Source organism: Monopterus albus, unplaced genomic scaffold, assembly GCF_001952655.1.
Source record: "Monopterus albus unplaced genomic scaffold, M_albus_1.0 scaffold38.1, whole genome shotgun sequence".
Taxonomy (NCBI): domain Eukaryota; kingdom Metazoa; phylum Chordata; class Actinopteri; order Synbranchiformes; family Synbranchidae; genus Monopterus; species Monopterus albus.
The window spans coordinates 192,018-211,824 of record NW_018127918.1 but is presented as its reverse complement, the minus strand read 5'-3'; the positions used below and the strand labels follow the sequence as shown (position 1 = coordinate 211,824).

Sequence of the window (19,807 nt, the reverse complement as noted above, 5' to 3'; positions counted from 1 at the left end):
GTAGATAAAAACTTTAGATATAGGATAGTGGACAAGTTGTCAACAGCAGTGGATAATTTGTTGGAATGTGTAACAGTAGGAATATTAATGGAAAATAAGAAAAACATCTTAATAAGTTGCATATACAGAGCTCCAGGTACAAGTATAGATACTTTTAAGGATTGGTTTGAAGAAAACTATGCAACAATAAGTAATAAAGTAATGTTTATATGTGGTGATTTTAATATCCGTCTGTTAAATCCCAATAAGCATAAAGGAAATGATGAATGTATTAATGTACTGTACAGCTGTAGTCTATATCCCAAAATCTCAAGACCCAGTAGAATAACTACTTATAAAGCAACATTAATTGATAATGTATTTACAAATGATATTGACAATAGAATTGTAAGTGGACTTTTGGTCAATACGTGCACGCTGACAGGTCCTGGGCTGTGGACCTCTTTGTTTGTTTTTTGTCCATGAGGTTAAATCAAATCAAATCAAATTTTATTTGTTTAGCGCCAAATCACAACAAAAGTCATCTCAAAACACTTTACAAAGTAAGATCTAGACCTTACTGTTATCAATATTATTACATAGGGAAAACCCAACAAATCCCAAAGGTTAGCCAGACACTACTTGTTTTTTCCAAGCTGACAGTTCCTGTGCTGTGGAAAACCGTTTTGTTCACCTGTCCTCATGGTTAGCCTGTCTATTCACCTGTCCGTCCTCAACCTCCTCCTCTCCTGGTTCCTGCCGTTACCCTGTCTACTCCCTTGGTCGCCCTGTTCTCCTCAGCTGTCTTTGCTCAGCCCTGTTGTTTGGCTTCATTGACTCTGTTCCTTTTGTATCCCCACCATTAAAACACCATTTTTACTAGCACCTGGGTCAGCAGTCTTGAGTCCAACCTCAGTTCTCCCTCACCCTCCTGGTGAGGGGGACTAACCATAACAGATGTACTTGTACTAAGGTTTTTAATGCACAAGTTTATCTTGTAAAAGATTACTGTGGTGGAATTATTACTTTTTACATGTAAAAAGATATTAGGTAGTTTTTCCCACCACTGTAATTAAGTAAAAATAGCTGTACCACAATGTCCTGATTTCTGAATTCTACTAACATTAAGTACCATAGTATCACAAACAGAATAGTGTTCAGGTATCAAAAAGTTCCTCCTGACAAGAGTGTTTATTACAGAGCCTTTTCCAGGTTTGTTGTTTTTAGGTGATTTTTTGTTTACTAAGACACATTTGGATACAATAGTAACTGTTAGGTGGCCACACAAAGCATTTACCAGCTGATATCAGCCATGCACATGCCTACTTTTTAAAATATAAATAATAAATAAAGTAATATAAATAAATAAAGTATATGTAAATAAAAGGCAACCGTGCATTAACATTTTAACGCAGGGTCATCTTCGTGTGTGTTTACTGCAGGGGTTGTATTCACTTCTAAAACACCAACAACGCCTGTGAGCTTCTTCCTCCTCTTCGTCTGCGGTTTGTTGGTGATTTGCAACAAGTATGAAACCAGAAAGAATGAGGACCACTGATGGAAATCGCAGACAGAAATAACGTTACACCGAGATGATACAGTTCTACAGAGGAATCTTCGAGTCTGTTCTCTGCACCTCCATCACTGTCTGGCTTGGCTCAGCAACCAAACAGGACAAGTACAGACTTCAGCGGACAGTCAGGACTGCAGAAAAGGTCATTGGTGTGAGCCTGCCCTCCATGGAGGACCTGTACACCTCACGGGTCAAAAGGAGGGAGGAGAGGATCACTGCAGACCCCTCACACCCTGGACACAATCTGTTTGAACTCCTCCCCTCTGGACAGCGTTACAGGTCACTGTGCACTAAGACAACCAGGCACAGGGACAGTTTCTTCCCCCAGGCTGTCACTCTGATGAACACTTAACCATCGACAGTATGACTGGACAATGACCCTCAGTGCAATACCTGTGTGTATATATACATTGTACAGATTATACAGACTCATACAGGTCTCTAGTTTTAAGTACTCTGTTTTTATTCCTATTTATCTCATTTCAATGAACATTCCTTGTTGTCTGCATTGTTTACTGACTGTTTATACTGCTTTCATTGCATTGCTTGCACTGTTTGTTGCTGTCAATATTGCTGTTAATACTGCTTATTTTGTTATATTACACAGCCTTATGCTGGTCTACTGTTTGTACATTGAGAGCCAATGTACCTGAGTCAAATTCCTCGTGTGTCCATCACACCTGGCCAATAAAGCTAATTCTGAAAACTGATTCTGATGGTTTCAGTAACGCGCCTTTGAAAAAGTTTGAACCTTACCTAATAAATGTATTTTAATTAATAAGGTGAGAGAAATTTCACTTAAATTATCGTATAAATATTATCCTGTCAAAACTGTTCTTTCTTCAAGATTTAAAAAACATAGACACCAACTGCTCTTTCTGTAATTCTGCTCTTGAAGTCGTTGCACTTGTTGTGCTCCAGCAACTACAGTGAAATATTTTGGTCAGACATGCCTGCGTTTATTCACAGTAAAATTCTCAGTCAGTTTTCTTTCTCCTTTAAAAACATTCTTCTAGTGACCTTTGAGTACAAGAAGGATGATGACAACAATTACTTCCTAATAAACTTTGTTTATTAAAATAAGAAAACCTTTAAAACATCCTGTATTTTGGAGAAAATTGCAATGACAACTACAAATTAAGGAAATATGCATAGGTAGAATATATATTGTAAGTTGTGTTTATTCTTTTCTATTTATTTTTATAATTCTAATTAATTGTTAGTTTATTCTTCTGTCAAATAAGAAGCTATGCCTCGCTTTTTTTTTTGGTTGGAGGAGGTGGTGCAGGTCGCGAGTCTATCACAGGGCTGACATGTAGACAAACAACCACACACACTCACTCCTAGGGCCAATTTAGAGTCGCCAGTCAACCTAAGCTGCATGTCTTTGGACAGTGGGATGAAGCCGGAGTACCCGGAGAGAACCCACGTAGACACAGGGAGAACATGCAGATATATCTTCCCAGTGCCATCTGGGATTGGCATACTATGACACCGGTGTTATCTTGTTTCTGATGGTAAAGCATCTGGAGATGGCTCTACCCACAGAGGAGAAGAACGTGGAGATGGTGCGAGGCTTTGGTGCTGTCACATACTTTCTGATGGAAGAGGCTATGCTTTTCTCAACTTCTGGGTTCTTTGAATACATGGCAAGCAGTAGATGTTTTGGACGGCCCCACCTCTTACATAGGTCCTTGTAAACAGTTTTTGGGAGGATTTTTAAAGTTTCTGACTTGACAGGAATATTGATGCCTTTGACTTCCTCCCATGCTTTTTCCAGCAGGTAAACACTGAGATCTTCTGAGACTTGATCGTCTTTCATTTGTGCCTTTTTGGCTGTCCGTTCAAGGAGATCATTCACAATAAGTTTGACAGCTAATTTGCTTTTGTCCACCTGCAGTGTGATGTCCCCCACAGATTCAGCACACGTGTTCTCCCGTTCTGATGGCTCACCTGTGACTAAAGGTGCAGCGTCCTGGCACTGCGACGGCTCACCTGTGACTAAAGGTGCAGCGTCCTGGCACTGCGACGGCTCACCTGTGACTAAAGGTGCAGCGTCCTGGCACTGTGACGGCTCACCTGTGACTAAAGGTGCAGCATCCTGGCACTGTGATGGCTCACCTGTGGCTAAGGATACTCTCTCCACAGCAAACATCATTCTACGTGTAAGCTCTTTACTGTGGTTTCTGGCCTGACTCATCATCCACCAGACCATCAGTGTCAGGAAAGATTGTACTTTGTCTTGTATGTCAGCATACAGAACAGCAAGTGACTCAGGCAAACTCGCTTTCCAGTCCTCTGGCTTTTCTTTACCCGTAATGTGTTTATAGAGGACATCGCTAAGTTGCATTACAAGTTCTGCATCGGTTGAAAGGCAATACAATACACCAACTCCTCCACCCAACCTCTTGAAAATCGTAGGTTCAATATCATGCATGAGTAACTGGATTGACTCCCTGCTTTCAGCTATAGAGTCATGATGGCATTTCATCAGCTGAGCCAGGAGGCGATATATTAATGTTCTGGAAAACAGCTTTGCAAAGAAGTGTTTTGTCTCCATCTCAATGTAGTTCACAGTCTTTTCGGGCCACTTTAACTCTGGGCTTTGTCCTGTAGCAACAGCGTGTTCAGCAGTTAACTGAGATATATAACCAGCAACAGGTTTAATCTTCTGAGAACAGTCCAGTTGTAGCAGGTTATACTCATGGTCTGGCACATCGCTCAAAAGAGTTTGTGTCATGCATTCTACCCCGATGCATAGTACTTGACCAATAGCTTCAGTTCTCTTCAGAAGGAAAGCCTCTTTAAGGTAGTTGAATGTGCTTTTCCTGGGCGTGTCTGGTGTGTACAGTGTCTTTTTCATGTCAGATGCCTCCTTTAACACAGTATGGACATGGCCAATCAGCTCATTTAGTGTTATATGATGAACCATAGGACAAATGATAGGTGACAGAGAGCTCTCCATCATGTCTGGATGTGAAATCCTTAGGACTGTTTCGGTTTCTTTAAGAAACAGGTTTACAAGGTGTCTTATGCTGACATGCTGTAATCCGCTTAGCTCCTTGTTTTTCATAAAAGGAGAAAAACTCTTAGTGAGCGTTTCACATAGAATGGACTGAAGCTGTTCATAGGTGATGTCCTCTTTCTTCATTCCTGCCATTATCCGTTTATGTGAAAACATCCTTACAACCTCCAAAACCAATTCTGCTATCAAAACTTTAGGGGTAACCTCACTGGGCATGCATCTGTTACCCAGTCCTCCCAACGTTACCACCTCATGTCTCGTCAGGCAGTCAAACAGAGTTTTGATCCGCCACACTACAATATCCACCACTTCTTGTGACATTTCTTTGAAATTTGTCTTAGTTTCTTTACTCTCCGCCATTTCTCGCAGTGTTACGATGTGAATAGTGAAGCAGCGCCTCCTCCTTGAACCCTTGTGTTGTTAAACGTCTGAATTCTTTTGATCATCGTGACGTCACTGGCGACCCGGCTCGAGACGTTAGTTTCATGAACGGCTGCTTGCGCGCATGCGCATGCGTGGCAACGGGCGCCACGTCGAAAATATTCATAAGTATAATATAAATATTCTACCTATGAGTATTTATCTTTTAGGGTATGATAAGCAGTTATACTGTGCATCTTACCTGAACATTTCAGGGTTGTATCTTCATTATAGGCCAAGTTATGGCAGACAATATGAGAACAAGACTGCACTTTCCGCATCAAATCCCCCATGCGCCTCACAATGGAAGATGCAAATTTCTTCGTAGCAGTTTTTAAACAACTACACTGAAAAAAGCTGAACGTCATATAAAGGCCAAGAATCCAACCTGGAAACATTCTCAGCAGTGGATTGCATGTTTTGTACATCTGCTAACATGGGAACCTCGTATAGCAGCAAAGCTTGGGTAAATGACACCTCTGTATAATGCAGTAGAAGTCAACAGCAACACAAACTACAACCTCAAATGAATCACTTGAATCCACAAGTTTGAATAAAAATTGAACCTGATCACTTTCATTATAGGATTTATTACAGGATTAAATATACAACAAAGAACCGAACCAAACTGCAAATACATATTGTGTGGTTATTGTATCAATTAAAATGCTCATATCCATCAAAACCTTCCACTGTAGCATGTCTGTGCAAATTCTCAGTCATCCAGGTTGTAGTATGCTGAAAAAACTTAGAAGGCATCTGGACGTAGTTTATAGTAGAACTGCTGAAGCCTCTTGGATGAGAGGTGGAATGTCTTCTACCTAAAACTACATCCAGATGCCTTCTAAGTTTTTTTTCAGCTTCCACTGTAGTAATGTAAAACAAAATATCAGCAATAACAAAGTCATGTAATTCACTGGAAAGATTTGCATTGTTTCTGATATTTGTAGTACTTTTACTCTAACTGCTGTGCATTGAGCTTGCAGAGCCACTGTACCTGACAGCTGACAGTGTCGCCAGTTTGCATGATAAGCGTCGCTGGATGTTACTGACCAGACTGAGAAAAGGACTAAAACATGTAAAGTCTTATTAATACAGTTGCTGTGTTTACACTGGAGATGCAGGTTATACAGTAAAAAGTTAGTTCAGTCTAAGCTTTTAAAATGAATTTAGCGTTAGGTTAAACTGTAAGGGTAACAGTGGAACTGATTGCATTGAACAATGGTTGAGATTTTTTCATACATTTCCCGTATTGTGATTTTTACCAGTAACGAGAAAATACCCATTAATATTATAATAGTGATTTCAAACATGTTACCCAGGCCTAATAATGAATGTTAGATGTGTTGTAATAGCAGAGACGAACTCAAGTATTAAACTGAAACCCTAATACTGAACATTACAACTGAGACCGTTTTTCCATTATACAAACCTACTGAAACATGTCAAGCTATGTAACGCCTGGCCCAGGTCCTGTTTGTTTCCACTGCCATTTGCCTGCTTTGGAGGTACGTTCCAGGAGCTAAAAATGTGCACCTCTCAGAAGGTAGTACTAAAAGCAAGTTCTAGAAACAGGAGGGGGGAGGCAGCGGGTGCTCGAAGAGGTGTCAGCGGTGATTGGTTAAATGTCAGGGTCTTTGCACCTCAATGAGCTGTTAGTATTACAGACTCTGTGGATAAACCCAAGAACTGGTTTAGAGGTAAATGCAGATAGCAGTTAATCAAACAGTTGTTGAACAAGCAGAACACTCTAAACCAGTGTGTGTGTTTAGACTCTGTGCTTGCAATGCTAATAATTGTGGTGTGAAGATATTTAACCAACCACAGATGACAGCTCTGCGCACACCCACTACGTCTCCTCTGGAATTTGATTTTAGTACTACCTCCTGAGGTGTGCTGAAATGTTGCTCCCAGAATGCACCTTCAAAGCAGGTTGAGGACAGTGGAAACAAAAGACAGAACCCGAGATGAGTGTTACACAACATGTTTTGATAGATTCCTATGATGGAAAACCCCCATTGTTAGATAAGGTGATGTCTGTGAGCTTTAACTGTTTATGTAGGAATGTGGTAGCATCTTAACTTGTCTCTTACGATGTATCTACATAGACAAGCAAGTCATGTATTTGCTGGGAAAAAAGTTTATAATGCTTAAATTCAATCACATCAACGAGAGACAGACTATGAGAGAATGAACCATCACGGTTATGAGAGGAAAGTTCGAACCGTGCCTTTAACCAGGCCTCTGCAGATTGGACACTTTCGCAGTGACGGTGCACATTCTTTACACACCACCAGGTGTCCACATGGGATGAAGACGATGTTGACCTCTTTATCCATACACACCTTGCAGGTACGCTCCTCCTGCAGGCGCCGCAGCTGCTCCTCCATGGGGAGATCTGCAAAGAAACATGACATTTTTTTTTTTCCTTTTTACCTCTTAAAATCCAACAATGTACACTGCTACACAAAGTCTTACTTAGCAAGTCATGTGAAGTCCTACTTAATATTTACTGTTTCTCACACTTCAGGTGATGTCCAACATCAAATGACCCACAGCATCCCGACCAGTTAATCAGTTATTATCCATACTAAAGCACTTGTGTATCAATAGATGTATCTGCTATTCACACAGATTACTGCATTACCTCATGTAACATTTAGGAGCTTCACATTATGGGACTAATTAAGTGAATATTTTATGACTCAAAAGTAGGAGCTACAAAGTGCTTCACAGTTAAAACCTAGGCAGGACAGTATCAGGTGTGTCCTCATACCTGAAAGATCTTGGCTTGGTGATGCAGCTTCGTTTGACTGGGCTGAAAATGTCAGAGAGACTGTGATTAGCTCAGGTTTTGGTTAATACACAATGGAAACACTAAGTACTCTCTAAATAAAATAAATACTCTCTTACCCATGAGATCTCTGAGCAAGTGGACATCATTTTTCTGGATCCAGTTGCGAAACACCTCGGCTGCAGCGTTTCCTTTTGTAAGGACGAGCTCTATCAGCCTGGCAGTTTGCTGCTGTGCTGATGTCTGAGCCTGAAGTCCGCTGTACTCCTCAGCAGCTGCAGGTTAACAGGGATTTGTTACTTACAGTTGAGAGGAACCCTGAACTACAGAAGCTACAGCGTCATGATAAGGGCTAAAATTTTAACTCCAATCGTGTGACAAAAATACTGCTATACATGTATTACAAGGACTGAAAACTATGTAGTTTTATATATATATATTTTTTTATTTTTATTTATGTAAATAATGTATGTATATGTGGTTAACTGTGCAGCAATAGGCTACTGGGAAATCTCTGACACTACCCTGGAATGAAGGGCTTGCACTTTTCCTTCTAAATGTAATAAAATCCAGTTGTATTAATCCCTGAAACACACTGTAAGGTTATTTAACTAGTTTCATGAAGTGTTCTCTCACATACTAAAATCTACCTGAATCAGTTAAGTGCACTTTGAATCTTTTGTTTTCATTTTAATTTTCAGGTGTGCTCAGAAACAGTTGGCTGCCAAAGAAATTAAGACAGTGTCCCCTAAATCTCAGACTAAAGCAAACAGTCAGTTAACTTACATAACACATTTTGTTCTCTTAAATGCTCCAGCACCGGCTCGACACTCTTCAGGCGCTGGATCAACGCTGCCTGGTGTTTCTTGACAAAGGTGAAACCATCTGAAACACAGAGACAAAGAGCTATTAAAAAATGTACTCTTCATAGTTTTTAAAATGCTTCACTGGTCTGAGAACATGGGCCACATTTGCAGAAGAAGAGCTAAATATTCCCTGTCAGCTGCACCTGATGCCATGGCCTCTGCCAACATCTCTCGCTCCTCTTCCCTCTTCTGGTCCTCAGCACTCAGCAGGTCTGAAACCAGCTCCTGGACTGTTCTGTAGTTCTCTCCACTGGTCAGGATCTTGCTCTGGACTGTTTGCTTGACTAGACTCCGTTCAAAACCCATCTCCAAAGCAGACTTAATCACAGGGGTGTTCATCATGATGGCATCTTCAGACCGCTCCTCTCCAGGCCCAATGTGAACCACTGAGACGAAGGGAAGGCACATCAGACAGGGTGATAAGATTTTGACAAAACATATAGTCCCTGTCAGTGATGCTTTCAACACTTTATGTTGTTCAATTCAATTTCAATAAACTCCATTTAAACAGGAACAAAATACAGTTTTAAAACACAGATGAAAATTAAAGAGTCTGGCCAACCTTCAACTGTTAGGCACCATGTTACATTCTGCCTACCCTCTCCCTAAATGGCTGTCTGGTGTTTGTTCTGTTTGGCCAGATTTTGTTCCTTCTCTAAAAAAATGTTTTATAGTTTCGACTCACCAGGTGGATCCACAAACTCTCTGGAGCTACTGTCTGCATTTGTTAAAAGCTTTTGGAGAGAAAATAGAAAGTAATTTTCAGCTTTTATAATATATGACATATTTTATGTTTTTCTACCAAGAACAGCTATTTATGTTTTACTCTGCTAACCTGTTCAAATAGTCGAGGAAAACGAGCCTGGATCTGTTGAACAAACTCTTGTCCCTTCTGCAGCAGCAAATATTCACACCTGCAATTCATCAAAGATAAGACACAACAGTACAGACATTCCTCTTCACATGTATTTAGACAAAAACTATTTGTCTAGGCAGCCACACACCACATTAAACAAAACAGCAGTATTTACCGAGGAAACCATTTAGCATGTTCAACCCATGGATCATCTCCAGACTCCCAGCACCGCAGGCCTCCATCACAGCAGAAACACTTGACGTCATCATTACGACCTTGAGGGCAAACAGAGTTTCAGTGTGACGAGTGTTACAGGGGGTTTTAAAAAAGGAAAACTGATTCTAATACAAATGATTGTTTAAAAATTGAATCCACATTTGTGTCTCAGCTTTCATTTCCTCTTTTGCCTGAATTCTTTAGCAGTAAAGTCACTGCATTTGGGTGCTGTATTTATTATCAGCATGAGATCATGTTGATAATGATGTTTCCCTTAAAATGATTTCTGACAGGACTTTCCAGCTCATGTGTAAAGAAAGTGAATAGTGACAATGAAAAATACCTGAAAATAGGGGGGAAACTCTTACTCATATTAAAACTGAGAGAAAAGAAATTCATTTCAGTCTGCACATTATGAGTGAATTCTGTGTTAAGACTTTCAGGACCAAATGGCAGCTTTAAGATTCACACTTTTTTTTTTATTTTATAAAGTTAGTGGCCCTCTACCATCTAATTAAAGGAAGCAAAACATTATGACTTTGTTTTTTTTTTAATCTCCAATACAATTTTTGGCCGCTCTCTTCAGGTCACTGTCACTGAATTGCTGTGTCCCTTTGACACTGTTCATACCTACGTAGTAGAAGCCAGCTTTAGCCAGCTGGTCAGGTCGGACAGGCATACGAGATGGCCAATTGACAAAGGTGAGCAGCCTCTCTTCGCTCTGCTGCATGGCAGGGTTGGAGACATTACTGAGGACTGAAGCTCCCGCTGACAGCTGTGATGTTAGCGCTCCAGATACAGCTCCAGGCAGCGCCACGTTGTCAGCTCTGTCCCCCCGGACAAAACGACAATTTGGATAATGTCTCTGGTGCTCAGACACAGCTCTGTCACCTGGCTCCCAGTTACTTAACTGCAAGTACAAACACAAACTCCTGTCATGTCCACTGTTCAAACAATTCACACCCTGACACACTTGCAAGTAAGATGATGTCTGTTGCCCACTTTTGTCAGTTAACACAGCAGTTTGATTTTTTTTAATAAACCTTCTTCGTGTCTTCCAATCAAAATTTGTTAGTATGGTGCTTTAGGCAGAATTTAAACAAAACAAAGAAATGTAAAATAATAGAAGTGGTACAAAATAGTAACAGAGCAGAAATAACAAAAGATACGAACTGAAAAGATAATCAGTCCCATTAAACTGATAGCAACAGTAAATTACATGTGACCAAGAAGAAGGCCCCAAGTCTTTGTGCTCAAAATCCTCTGAACAAACCAAACCGTAAGAACCTTCAGAATTTTCAGCCCAGACACGCTTATCAAACTTGTTAGCTATTTGCTCCCAAAGAGCAGCTTGTCCTGCAAAGATACATACATGTCCTCCGCAGCTGAAGCAGGCCACTCGGTCGCCCTGGCCCAAATAGTAGAAGCCTGCTTTGGCGAGCTCGGCAGGGGTGATAATGGAGAGTGTCCAGGAGTGAAAGGAGTCCAGGCGGTCCTGTTCTCTGCGCATGCTGGGGTTGTGGCATGTTGGTCTCTGGTGGGACATGTCCTCTACACCGCGAGAGCTCAGTGGACTGGAGGGCGGCGGAGCAGAGAAGCCCATGTTCAGGTAGCCAGCTGGTTCTTCAGCTTGGCCTGGACCAGAAAGCTGGAAGAAAAAAAAAAATAGAAGCAAAATATTAAGATATATACTCGTGAAGCAAATTACTAACAGTAACTACAAAGTTCAAAGAATTTTACACCAAAACATTATGGAGTTTACTTGTTTATAAAATATATTTGCCCTCTGACTCAAAAACACAACTATCTCATTTGCTTTGTTTCAGCTGTGATTTTCCAAGATAAAAGGTGAACATTCTTCTAAAAAGTATGCCTCCCATTTTGTAAGAAACTTCCTTAGGTCTTACTGGCATGGCTGGGGCAACACGGAGAGGGGAGAAGGCAGAGTGAGAGGAGGAAAGCAGGTTGGCTGTAGATGGGAGGCTCTGGATGAAAGAGCAGGATGGAGAGAGCTGTCTGTGCTTCTCTGTCGGACAGTCTCCGGGCTGCCAGCCCTCTACCGTCACGTTACACCTGAAACACTGCACACGGTCGCCCACGCCAGTATAGAACCAACCTGCCCTTGCCAGACTTCGCTCTGTGATTCCTGACGCTGGGAAACGAGCAAAGGTAGAGATGCGGAAGAGCTCTGCAGATAGAATTGAAATAATGTTGACACATTTACTTGAGTGAATTATACACAAAAACAACTACAAATAGATAAATATCTGATAAAGTAAGAGAATAAAAGAGACTGGTACCTGAGGAGTTATCATACTGCAGCTCAGGAGGGGGCCCATTACGACACAACCCCAACAAGAACTGGTTGTTTTTGAGCTGAAGAAGAGTATCCATGATTATATTTATGTATAGTGGATTTAAGGCAAAAGAGATGTCCTCCAAAGGGAGAGGGGTTTGAAAAAACCCGAGGTCTCGCTCTCTCACACAGACACACAGTCACACTGAAACAGAGATTTGTAAAATAGACAAGGGGGCAGAAGAAGTGAAAGGTTTCACTCAGGTTGAAACAGCAGAAATGAAAGGAATGCTGCCTAAGCATGAAACTAAAGAACTCTTATGGGGGAGAAACAGAAAAAAGAAACAGAAAAAAACACAAGTATCACTCAGCAACGGATACATCTGTCATTTCCTCTTCCTCAGACACCCTATTCACTACATACAAATGTTACACCAGGATACATACTCCCTGCACCTCGTGGAGTACTACCTATCATTTAACTGCTCAAACTTCATTATTTCTTTTCCAAGAAATAATTACAGTCCCAGCGGATGCATGGCAAAGAAAACACACCCTGTGACGTAAAAATGGCTAGACTACTTTAAAAAGTAATTAAAATGCATCCTCAAATCACTAACCACAATTTCACATTGTGGTCATATCACCCAATACCAGTGTGCATGTTAGTATCTTGTATGCTTGGCACAGACATGTCTAAAACATTATCTACCCAGTCAAACTTAAACATAGTGTGTGATTATGTGTATAAACATCATAAAGTAAAGGTCTCAAGCACACGCACACACACACACAGACCAAGGGATATGTGATCTTAAACCCCTCCCCCCATTTCGGACATCCCTTTTGTAGGTGTTTAAGGCTCCATAACTGAAAAGTAAAAACCAAATAAGAAAAATGTTATCCTCCTTTGGTAAGGGAGTGCCACTTTGTGCTCACAGCACCTGTAGGAATGAAGAAAAATAGACAAAGAAAAAGATTAATTGTATTCATGCAGAGGTATTATCTTTGGCTGATTCATCATTACCATTAGCAGTGTTCAAATCTATATAACTTTATTTTTAACTAATTAACTCAACTTACAATTATAACAAAAAGATAGAAGCAGCAAATTCTGACATAAAAAAAAACAAGAAGTCAAGAAAGTTTGGCCATTTTTGCTTAACAAATTGATTAAATGATTATTTTGTTAAACAGGTACTCTGATTAAGTATTGTACTGATGAAGCTTATGATGTCACGGAAGACCCATTTTAAAACGAGCGGTCAAAATCAAAGCAGTAGAGGACAACATAATCTGACACTAACTCCTTAATATTGGTAAAACCACTAGCTACTACAATTCCCATAATACAACATTCATTATGTGGAAAACAGGTAGCGGCGTATATAACTAATGGATTATTCGGCTAATTTTTTCTGCAATAAAGATGGTACAGCTCTAGTCATCTTTTCAAATGAGCTGTTAAATAGTCAAATAAAGACAGCAATATTTGTCCAAAATTAGTTATTTTTCCCATAAAGTGTAGCTAGGTACTTTCCTTAGGTTCAACCCTAGACCAGACACTTCCTTTTACATCTGTCGTCATGGTTCTCCTTAGCTTTTATAGCTAACGTTAGCTATGTTCTATAGCATGTTAGCGGCAGTCAGCATTAATTAATGCATACTTAATATAACTTGCAGTTACCGAATAAGACATGTAACGCCCAACAGAAACCATCTAGATCAGATTAGCGGACATTGTCATGCTAATGCTAATGTCTGTTTACGATAATGACAGTCAAACTTTATTCTGCAGACCTACTCAATCTACGCAGCAGCACAGAAAAGAAAAGAAAATCTGACGGTGACAAAACATAAAACAAGACAGAAATCATGTTTTTGCTTTCCACTGGTATGCCAGACTCACCCTTTGGTATTTCAGCAGACTCGAGCGGAAAGTCCCTGAAATGACACACAAACGCCGCCGCCTTTGCCGTTTCCGGTTAACGTGGAAGGGAAAACAAAATAGAACAATACAAAACTAGGTTAGAAAAACCCTCGGGTATTCTCCGTCCCTAGTCTAGGAGTCTGGCAGATTTCTCCCAGGGCTAAAACTGCTACTATATTTAAATTACACAACATACATATGTAACCGACACGAATGCTTGTGGTATTAACTAGGTCTACTTACCGGAAGAAAAAAATACTTTAATGCAAGTGTTGTAAAACAGGTTACTCTATATGGGAAATGTTGACCAACACTGACACTTAAACTGACATTTAGATATAACTCCGCTAAAATGATTTTATTCTTGACCTGTCCAACCCATAGCCCACATTTTGTAAAGCACTCTTTATATTAATACAAATTAATTAAAACATTCATTTGTTGCGTCAAACCACATGACACAGTCAAACATCCTGTAGAAAGCGGTGTCTTTAACACATTTTCCTAAAACCTACAAATGTGAAGAGATACTAAATTCTAGTCTTATGACAATATAATGTAAAGACACACATATATAGCAATATATTAGAAATGAAGCAAAACCCATAGGCTTATATAGGCTAATATAGTCTACATACAGTAATCTGTCAAAAGTAAAAACCTCACTTGGTTATCTAAGATTGTTACAATTCAAATACTGACATAGGGAACAATCTCATCAAACAAGTTACTTACATAAAAGCCTCACTGAAGTCAAGTCAGATGATTAGATGGTTCAAATGAAATTAACCTTTGCAGTAGTTAGTTATATTGCACTGGGTTTCCCTAGTGGCCTGTATCATAACCACTCCCCCTACTGTGACAGGGCATATCCTCATTTGTTAGTCTCTTTTTGTAAAGTACCTATAACTTTTTCAAATGTTACCCTTTCAAGGTAAAGTTAGTAAAATTCAAGGGTAAATTTTGTGAAAATTTTAATACTTTTCCATCACTGAACACTTAAATACTCAGTTTTTAGGATAGAGTTTAATTAATTATAAAGACCAACTTTACTGTTACTGAGACCCATATCATAGAAATCCCTACAGTCTAAAGTGCTGCATAGGTTCTACCAAATTATGAGTAAAAAAAGGTCTTTGATAGATACATTTATCAAGTGACTTAAAGTTGTAACTTTTAAAAGCATTTTTCAAGTGATCCAAGATGTATAGTTTTATGCAAATGTTTGGCCACTCCTGGACTAATTGCATATATCAAGGGGCAGTTCTACAACCATCCCATGGACAATCCACACTAAAATGTCATTACAAATAACTCCTTGTCAGATGCATTTAAAACTTTATTAAACAGAAACTCCTTTAAAAATGATTATAGTGAAAGTAAGAAGAAACATATTTATATAAATCACATGCATAAAAAGGTACAAAACACATATGATTGCCTTAAAACTCTGTAAATAGAATAATAAATCATTATATGCAACATACATAGAGTGTCATGCATACTAAGGTAAATAACTGGCTAGGTAGAGTGTACATTATGTGTATGAGCCCACAGTACTTTAAATTAGAATGGATTATAAAAAAGTGAGTTGGCTCTTTATTTGGGGATGTTGTGAATAAAGTATTTGCCTCTATATACTGTTTATATAAAAAGGAAGCTGGTTAGAAGAAATACTCTCACCAATAATTAGCAACTTCAAATTCCAATAAAATACAAACACACTGCAGAAACAACCCAGCAGAGAGAAACAGAATATATACTTAATATATAGTTAACTAGAGGAGAATTACTGAGCTTCCCATATTGACGATTGTCTTCTGTATTACAGCGTCAGACAGCGCTTGCAGTTAGAACAAAACATAAGGAAACACAGTCCGCAGTTAGTAAGTTGCTTTTCTGAGGAAACACAACTGGGTCCTTGACTTATGTCATAACTCACCAAATGGGTCTGAAGCCAGTTTTTGATGCACAATATTTTCCTCATTCCCACCTAAAAACCCCTTTAAGAGAGGAAAACATGAGCCAAGGACAGAGGAAATGTGTCACTCTACAGAGTAGTAGCAAACTAACATCTCAATGGCACATGTTCTAAAGGATTATACCTGTGATTTTTGCATGTTTTAGTCCATTTACATAAATCCACATACATTTTCCATCACTGACACCCCGCTGCTCTACTTTAGACACTCGAATGCACATTTCAACAGTTTCAGGAATCTAATCCATACATGTTCAGAGAATACAAAATCTATTAGGAGCATCTTGAAACTTGCTTTTGTGGTAAAGTTCATTACCACAGCAGACTTTTTCTATATGCTAATGAATTTCATAACTGTAGACTGACAATGAAATTGGTTAGGGTTATTCATAAATATTAGAAATGGAAAGGATTTCAGCATACTGTATTTTAATAAGGTTTGTATTGAAAACCCATTACTGGATTAAAATAAGAGGTTGTGTTAACCAGAGGATATTCAGAAAAGATGACATCATGTTACACTTAAGGTCATTTATATTTCTCTTGCAAGTTTTATTTCAACAAATGGTATTTTGTAAAGTGTATTTTTTTAAGAAAAGGTTAGTGATAATATGGTTTTTTATATATATGTTATCTATGGTGATTTACTGGTGGTCCAGAGACAGTGCCCCAGAAGGCTGGGGTTTGCATCCCAGGCAATGCATCACACCCAGCCACTAGGTTTGAGCAACCCAGGGCACTAGTGCAAGTCCCATGCTCGAATAAAATGGGAAGGTTGTATCAGGAAGGGATTACAGCGTAAAAATCTGTGCTAAATCACATTATGTGGGTTATACACTGTATTTCCATACCTAATGAGATGGCTAATTGTGCTGTGGCAATCATAAACAGCCACATATTAAAGGCAGTTAAAAAAAACAAAACAATCTGTAGTATTTTATCAGTCATGACTGACCAGTATATATGGAAATCCCAGACAGCCAAGGCCGCTGAAAATATTTGGAGAAATGGACGAAAATTTGTGCGACATATTGTAATTTTTGTTCCCCAACTGTAAGATTAGCAGTTCGATCCCCAGTTTCTTCAGTGCACATGTCAAAGCATCCTTGGGCAGATAATGAAACCCCAAGCTGCCCTGGATGGCCACTGCCATTGGTGTCTGAATAATTGTGTGTGAATGGATAAATGGACAAATAGTATCGTGTGCTTGGGTTAGGTGTTAGGGTTATGTGCACTTCAGTGTGTACAAAAGCATTATGTCTATTACTTATACTGGTCTGCACCTCACTGTGCGTGTTCTCAAAGTAAGAAACAATTCACTGCATCAAGCATGTTGTTTTTTTATCAGTGTAACATTATCATTGTGTGGGATTACAGTGTTATTCAAATCAATCTACAATTCATTTGCATCATCACAATAATGGAAGAATTAAAAAAATCATGCAGCTATGATATTCACTTTGAGTGATTGATATAACTCATAAGTTTCGAGAGCCTGCTAATTCAGTGGTGGCCAGTCCCGGTCCTTGAGTGATGCTGCCCTGCTTGTTTTCCAACTATAGATACCACCTTAGATTGGGTGGAGTGACAAAGGACAAAATGAACTGATTGATGGAACACGCCTGATCAGCACTGAATGAATGAATTAAAATGTGAATAAAAGAAGGGAAGGAATGTATCAAGTCAAATGTGGGTAAAATGAAGAAAGGTATAACATTTTTTCATTTCCAAGTTTGTAGGGTACTGGCGAATATTTTTCATATATGTAAGAAACCCACCGAGGCCTTGATGGCAGAAATTCCTGTCTGGCTCTCTGTAATCTAGTACAGAATAAAGGCTATGAAAAGCCCCAAAATAATTTAAAAACAAATACTTTTGTGAAGCTTATATTCAATGTTGTAGTGGAGAAAATGACTGGAACATTCTACAGTAAAATGCAATTCATTACAACAACAAAAGGTGAAACAGAATTAACAGTAATGGTAACATTAAAAAGGTGATTTTATAGCAAGGTGGTTCCTGTAGTGTTTTAAAGTAGGTGCGGGTTACCGTTATAAAATATAAACACACTTTAATAAGATAAAATCAAAAAAGAAAAAGAACTGATGTGCTATTTTACACAACAAAAGCCATGTATTTAGTGGGGCTGTATTTTACGCATTTGTCTACTAACCAAGGTGATCACAAGCCCAGATGTGTCAGGATAAGGGTTTCCTAGAGGAAACCCAGTATTGTGCTGGATTGCATTATACTGGCCATGCGTTCATTTACTGCATTGCTACTCAGTGTAAAGGGGGTCCTGTTGTAGCTTTAGCTAAGACATGGTGGCACTATTCTGTAGCCTTTATTTCTCTAAAAGCTTTTAACAGGTTTTGATTTGTCTGAAAGATTTGTTCTATTGGAAAGAAGATAAAACTTATCCTTGAAAGTGTTACTATCTTTGTTTGTGCAGCACCACAGTTTTCCACAGAGACATTTTGTATGAGTTTTTTGTTTCGCTTTGTTTTGTTTTTTGCATTTTAACTGGCAAGTTTGAGAGAAAATTCTTAATATTCTTAATCTTCTACTGGTTCACCACAAGGGTGCATCCTCTCCCACAGCATAGTGTGAGCTTTGACAGGTGGTTTTTGGTTTTAAGGAACCAATGAAGTGTTAATCCAGATATATTAGTTGATCCATCTCTTGCTCTCAGTCCTGACACTTGTTAGAAACATGAACATGCGTTAAAATAACAAACAACATGCTGCTTAGAGGTAGTAGCACCACAGTAGATGTTGCTCTTCTATCCCACAGGCTATGTGAAGTAACCAAGGGCAATGTGTACTGTTAAATATCTTTTGTACAACTTCTATGTTATTTTAACATTGATCACGAAACCAAACACATTTCTTTTTTTTAGTGTTTATGTAACTGCTACACACAGATTTCACTGACTTGACTCTGTAAAAGTCTCCTGTGAACAGTGTTACCCAAGTGGGGATAATAAAAGAAAGCTGTGCTCTAAAATTAGCTGTGACTCACTTTACCAGTGACGTCGGGAGCACCTCTGAGGAGCTGACTAAAAAAGAAAAGAGTGCTGTAAAAATACTGATGCTCTGTCATGCATTTCTGTAAAACTAGGCCCAAAAAGAGGAGAATACCAGCAGCTTACCACCTTCTGTGAGGGTCAGGTGTTTTCATTCCTCAGGGTGTGAGTAGTGTTAGGTATTGGCCACACAACAGTAGCATGTTCTCTCATAATGTTGTTCTGTACCACCTCTGAAGCTGAACATCCTCCAGAATTCTCAGTCATAGTATGATGATTTGATGTCAAGCCATATTTCAGCAGCGGGTGAGCACGTCTATAGCCAGGTGAGCAGGGTGTCTCTGTCCATGTGTGACCCAGACAGAACAGTCTCCATGTCCATCAGAAGGTCTGAGCCGAGACTCTCTGGGATACAGGGCATAAGCTCCTCGCCCTCGGACATCGGGAGCACGGGCATCGACTCCTGTAGGCTCATCGAGGAGGTCTCACCAGAGTCACCTACACAAGTCATAGAAAAGAAGCAGATAAAAAGAGGGCAACAACCGTTGCTGGAAATTTAAATACCAGGTGAGCTGGGGGAAATGTGAAAATCTGGGCTATTGGCCATTTTCACAAAATCACAAATTGTCTCTTTAATACAGTGAGGAACAGAAGTATTTGAACACCCTGCGATTTTGCAAGTTCTCCCACTTAGAAATCATGGAGGGGTCTGAAATTCACATTGTAGGTGCATTCCCACTCTGAGAGACAGAATTAAAAAAAAAATTCAGGAAATCACATTGTATGATTTTTAAAGAATTTATTTGTCTTGCACTGCTGAACATAAGTATTTGAACACCTGAGAAA

The 19,807-nt window shown here is 39.4% G+C and overlaps 2 protein-coding genes across 4 annotated transcripts in view; both read right to left on the bottom strand.

Annotated features, from left to right (window-relative positions):
* Positions 1 to 5,816: 5,816 nt before the first annotated feature.
* Positions 5,817 to 14,778, bottom strand: birc2 (baculoviral IAP repeat containing 2). The gene is made up of 14 exons (XM_020598510.1): positions 14,691 to 14,778; positions 13,935 to 13,995; positions 12,030 to 12,969; positions 11,637 to 11,917; positions 11,102 to 11,377; positions 10,360 to 10,639; positions 9,689 to 9,788; positions 9,493 to 9,571; positions 9,343 to 9,391; positions 8,801 to 9,043; positions 8,578 to 8,676; positions 7,911 to 8,066; positions 7,774 to 7,815; positions 5,817 to 7,395 (listed from the first exon to the last, which is right to left on the bottom strand). The coding sequence occupies exons 3-14, from the start codon at positions 12,121 to 12,123 to the stop codon at positions 7,202 to 7,204; spliced, it is 1,893 nt and encodes a 630-aa protein (XP_020454166.1). The 5' UTR covers positions 12,124 to 12,969; positions 13,935 to 13,995; positions 14,691 to 14,778; the 3' UTR covers positions 5,817 to 7,201.
* Positions 14,779 to 15,573: 795 nt separating this feature from the next.
* Positions 15,574 to 19,807, bottom strand: part of LOC109959275 (transcriptional coactivator YAP1-like) — a 14,228-nt gene continuing 9,994 nt past the window's right edge. For all 3 annotated transcript variants that reach the window (XM_020598506.1, XM_020598508.1, XM_020598507.1), the window contains one exon: positions 15,574 to 19,459. In XM_020598506.1, the coding sequence (XP_020454162.1) occupies positions 19,278 to 19,459 (182 nt within the window). In that variant the 3' untranslated portion in view covers positions 15,574 to 19,277. The remainder of the gene's footprint in view (positions 19,460 to 19,807) is intronic.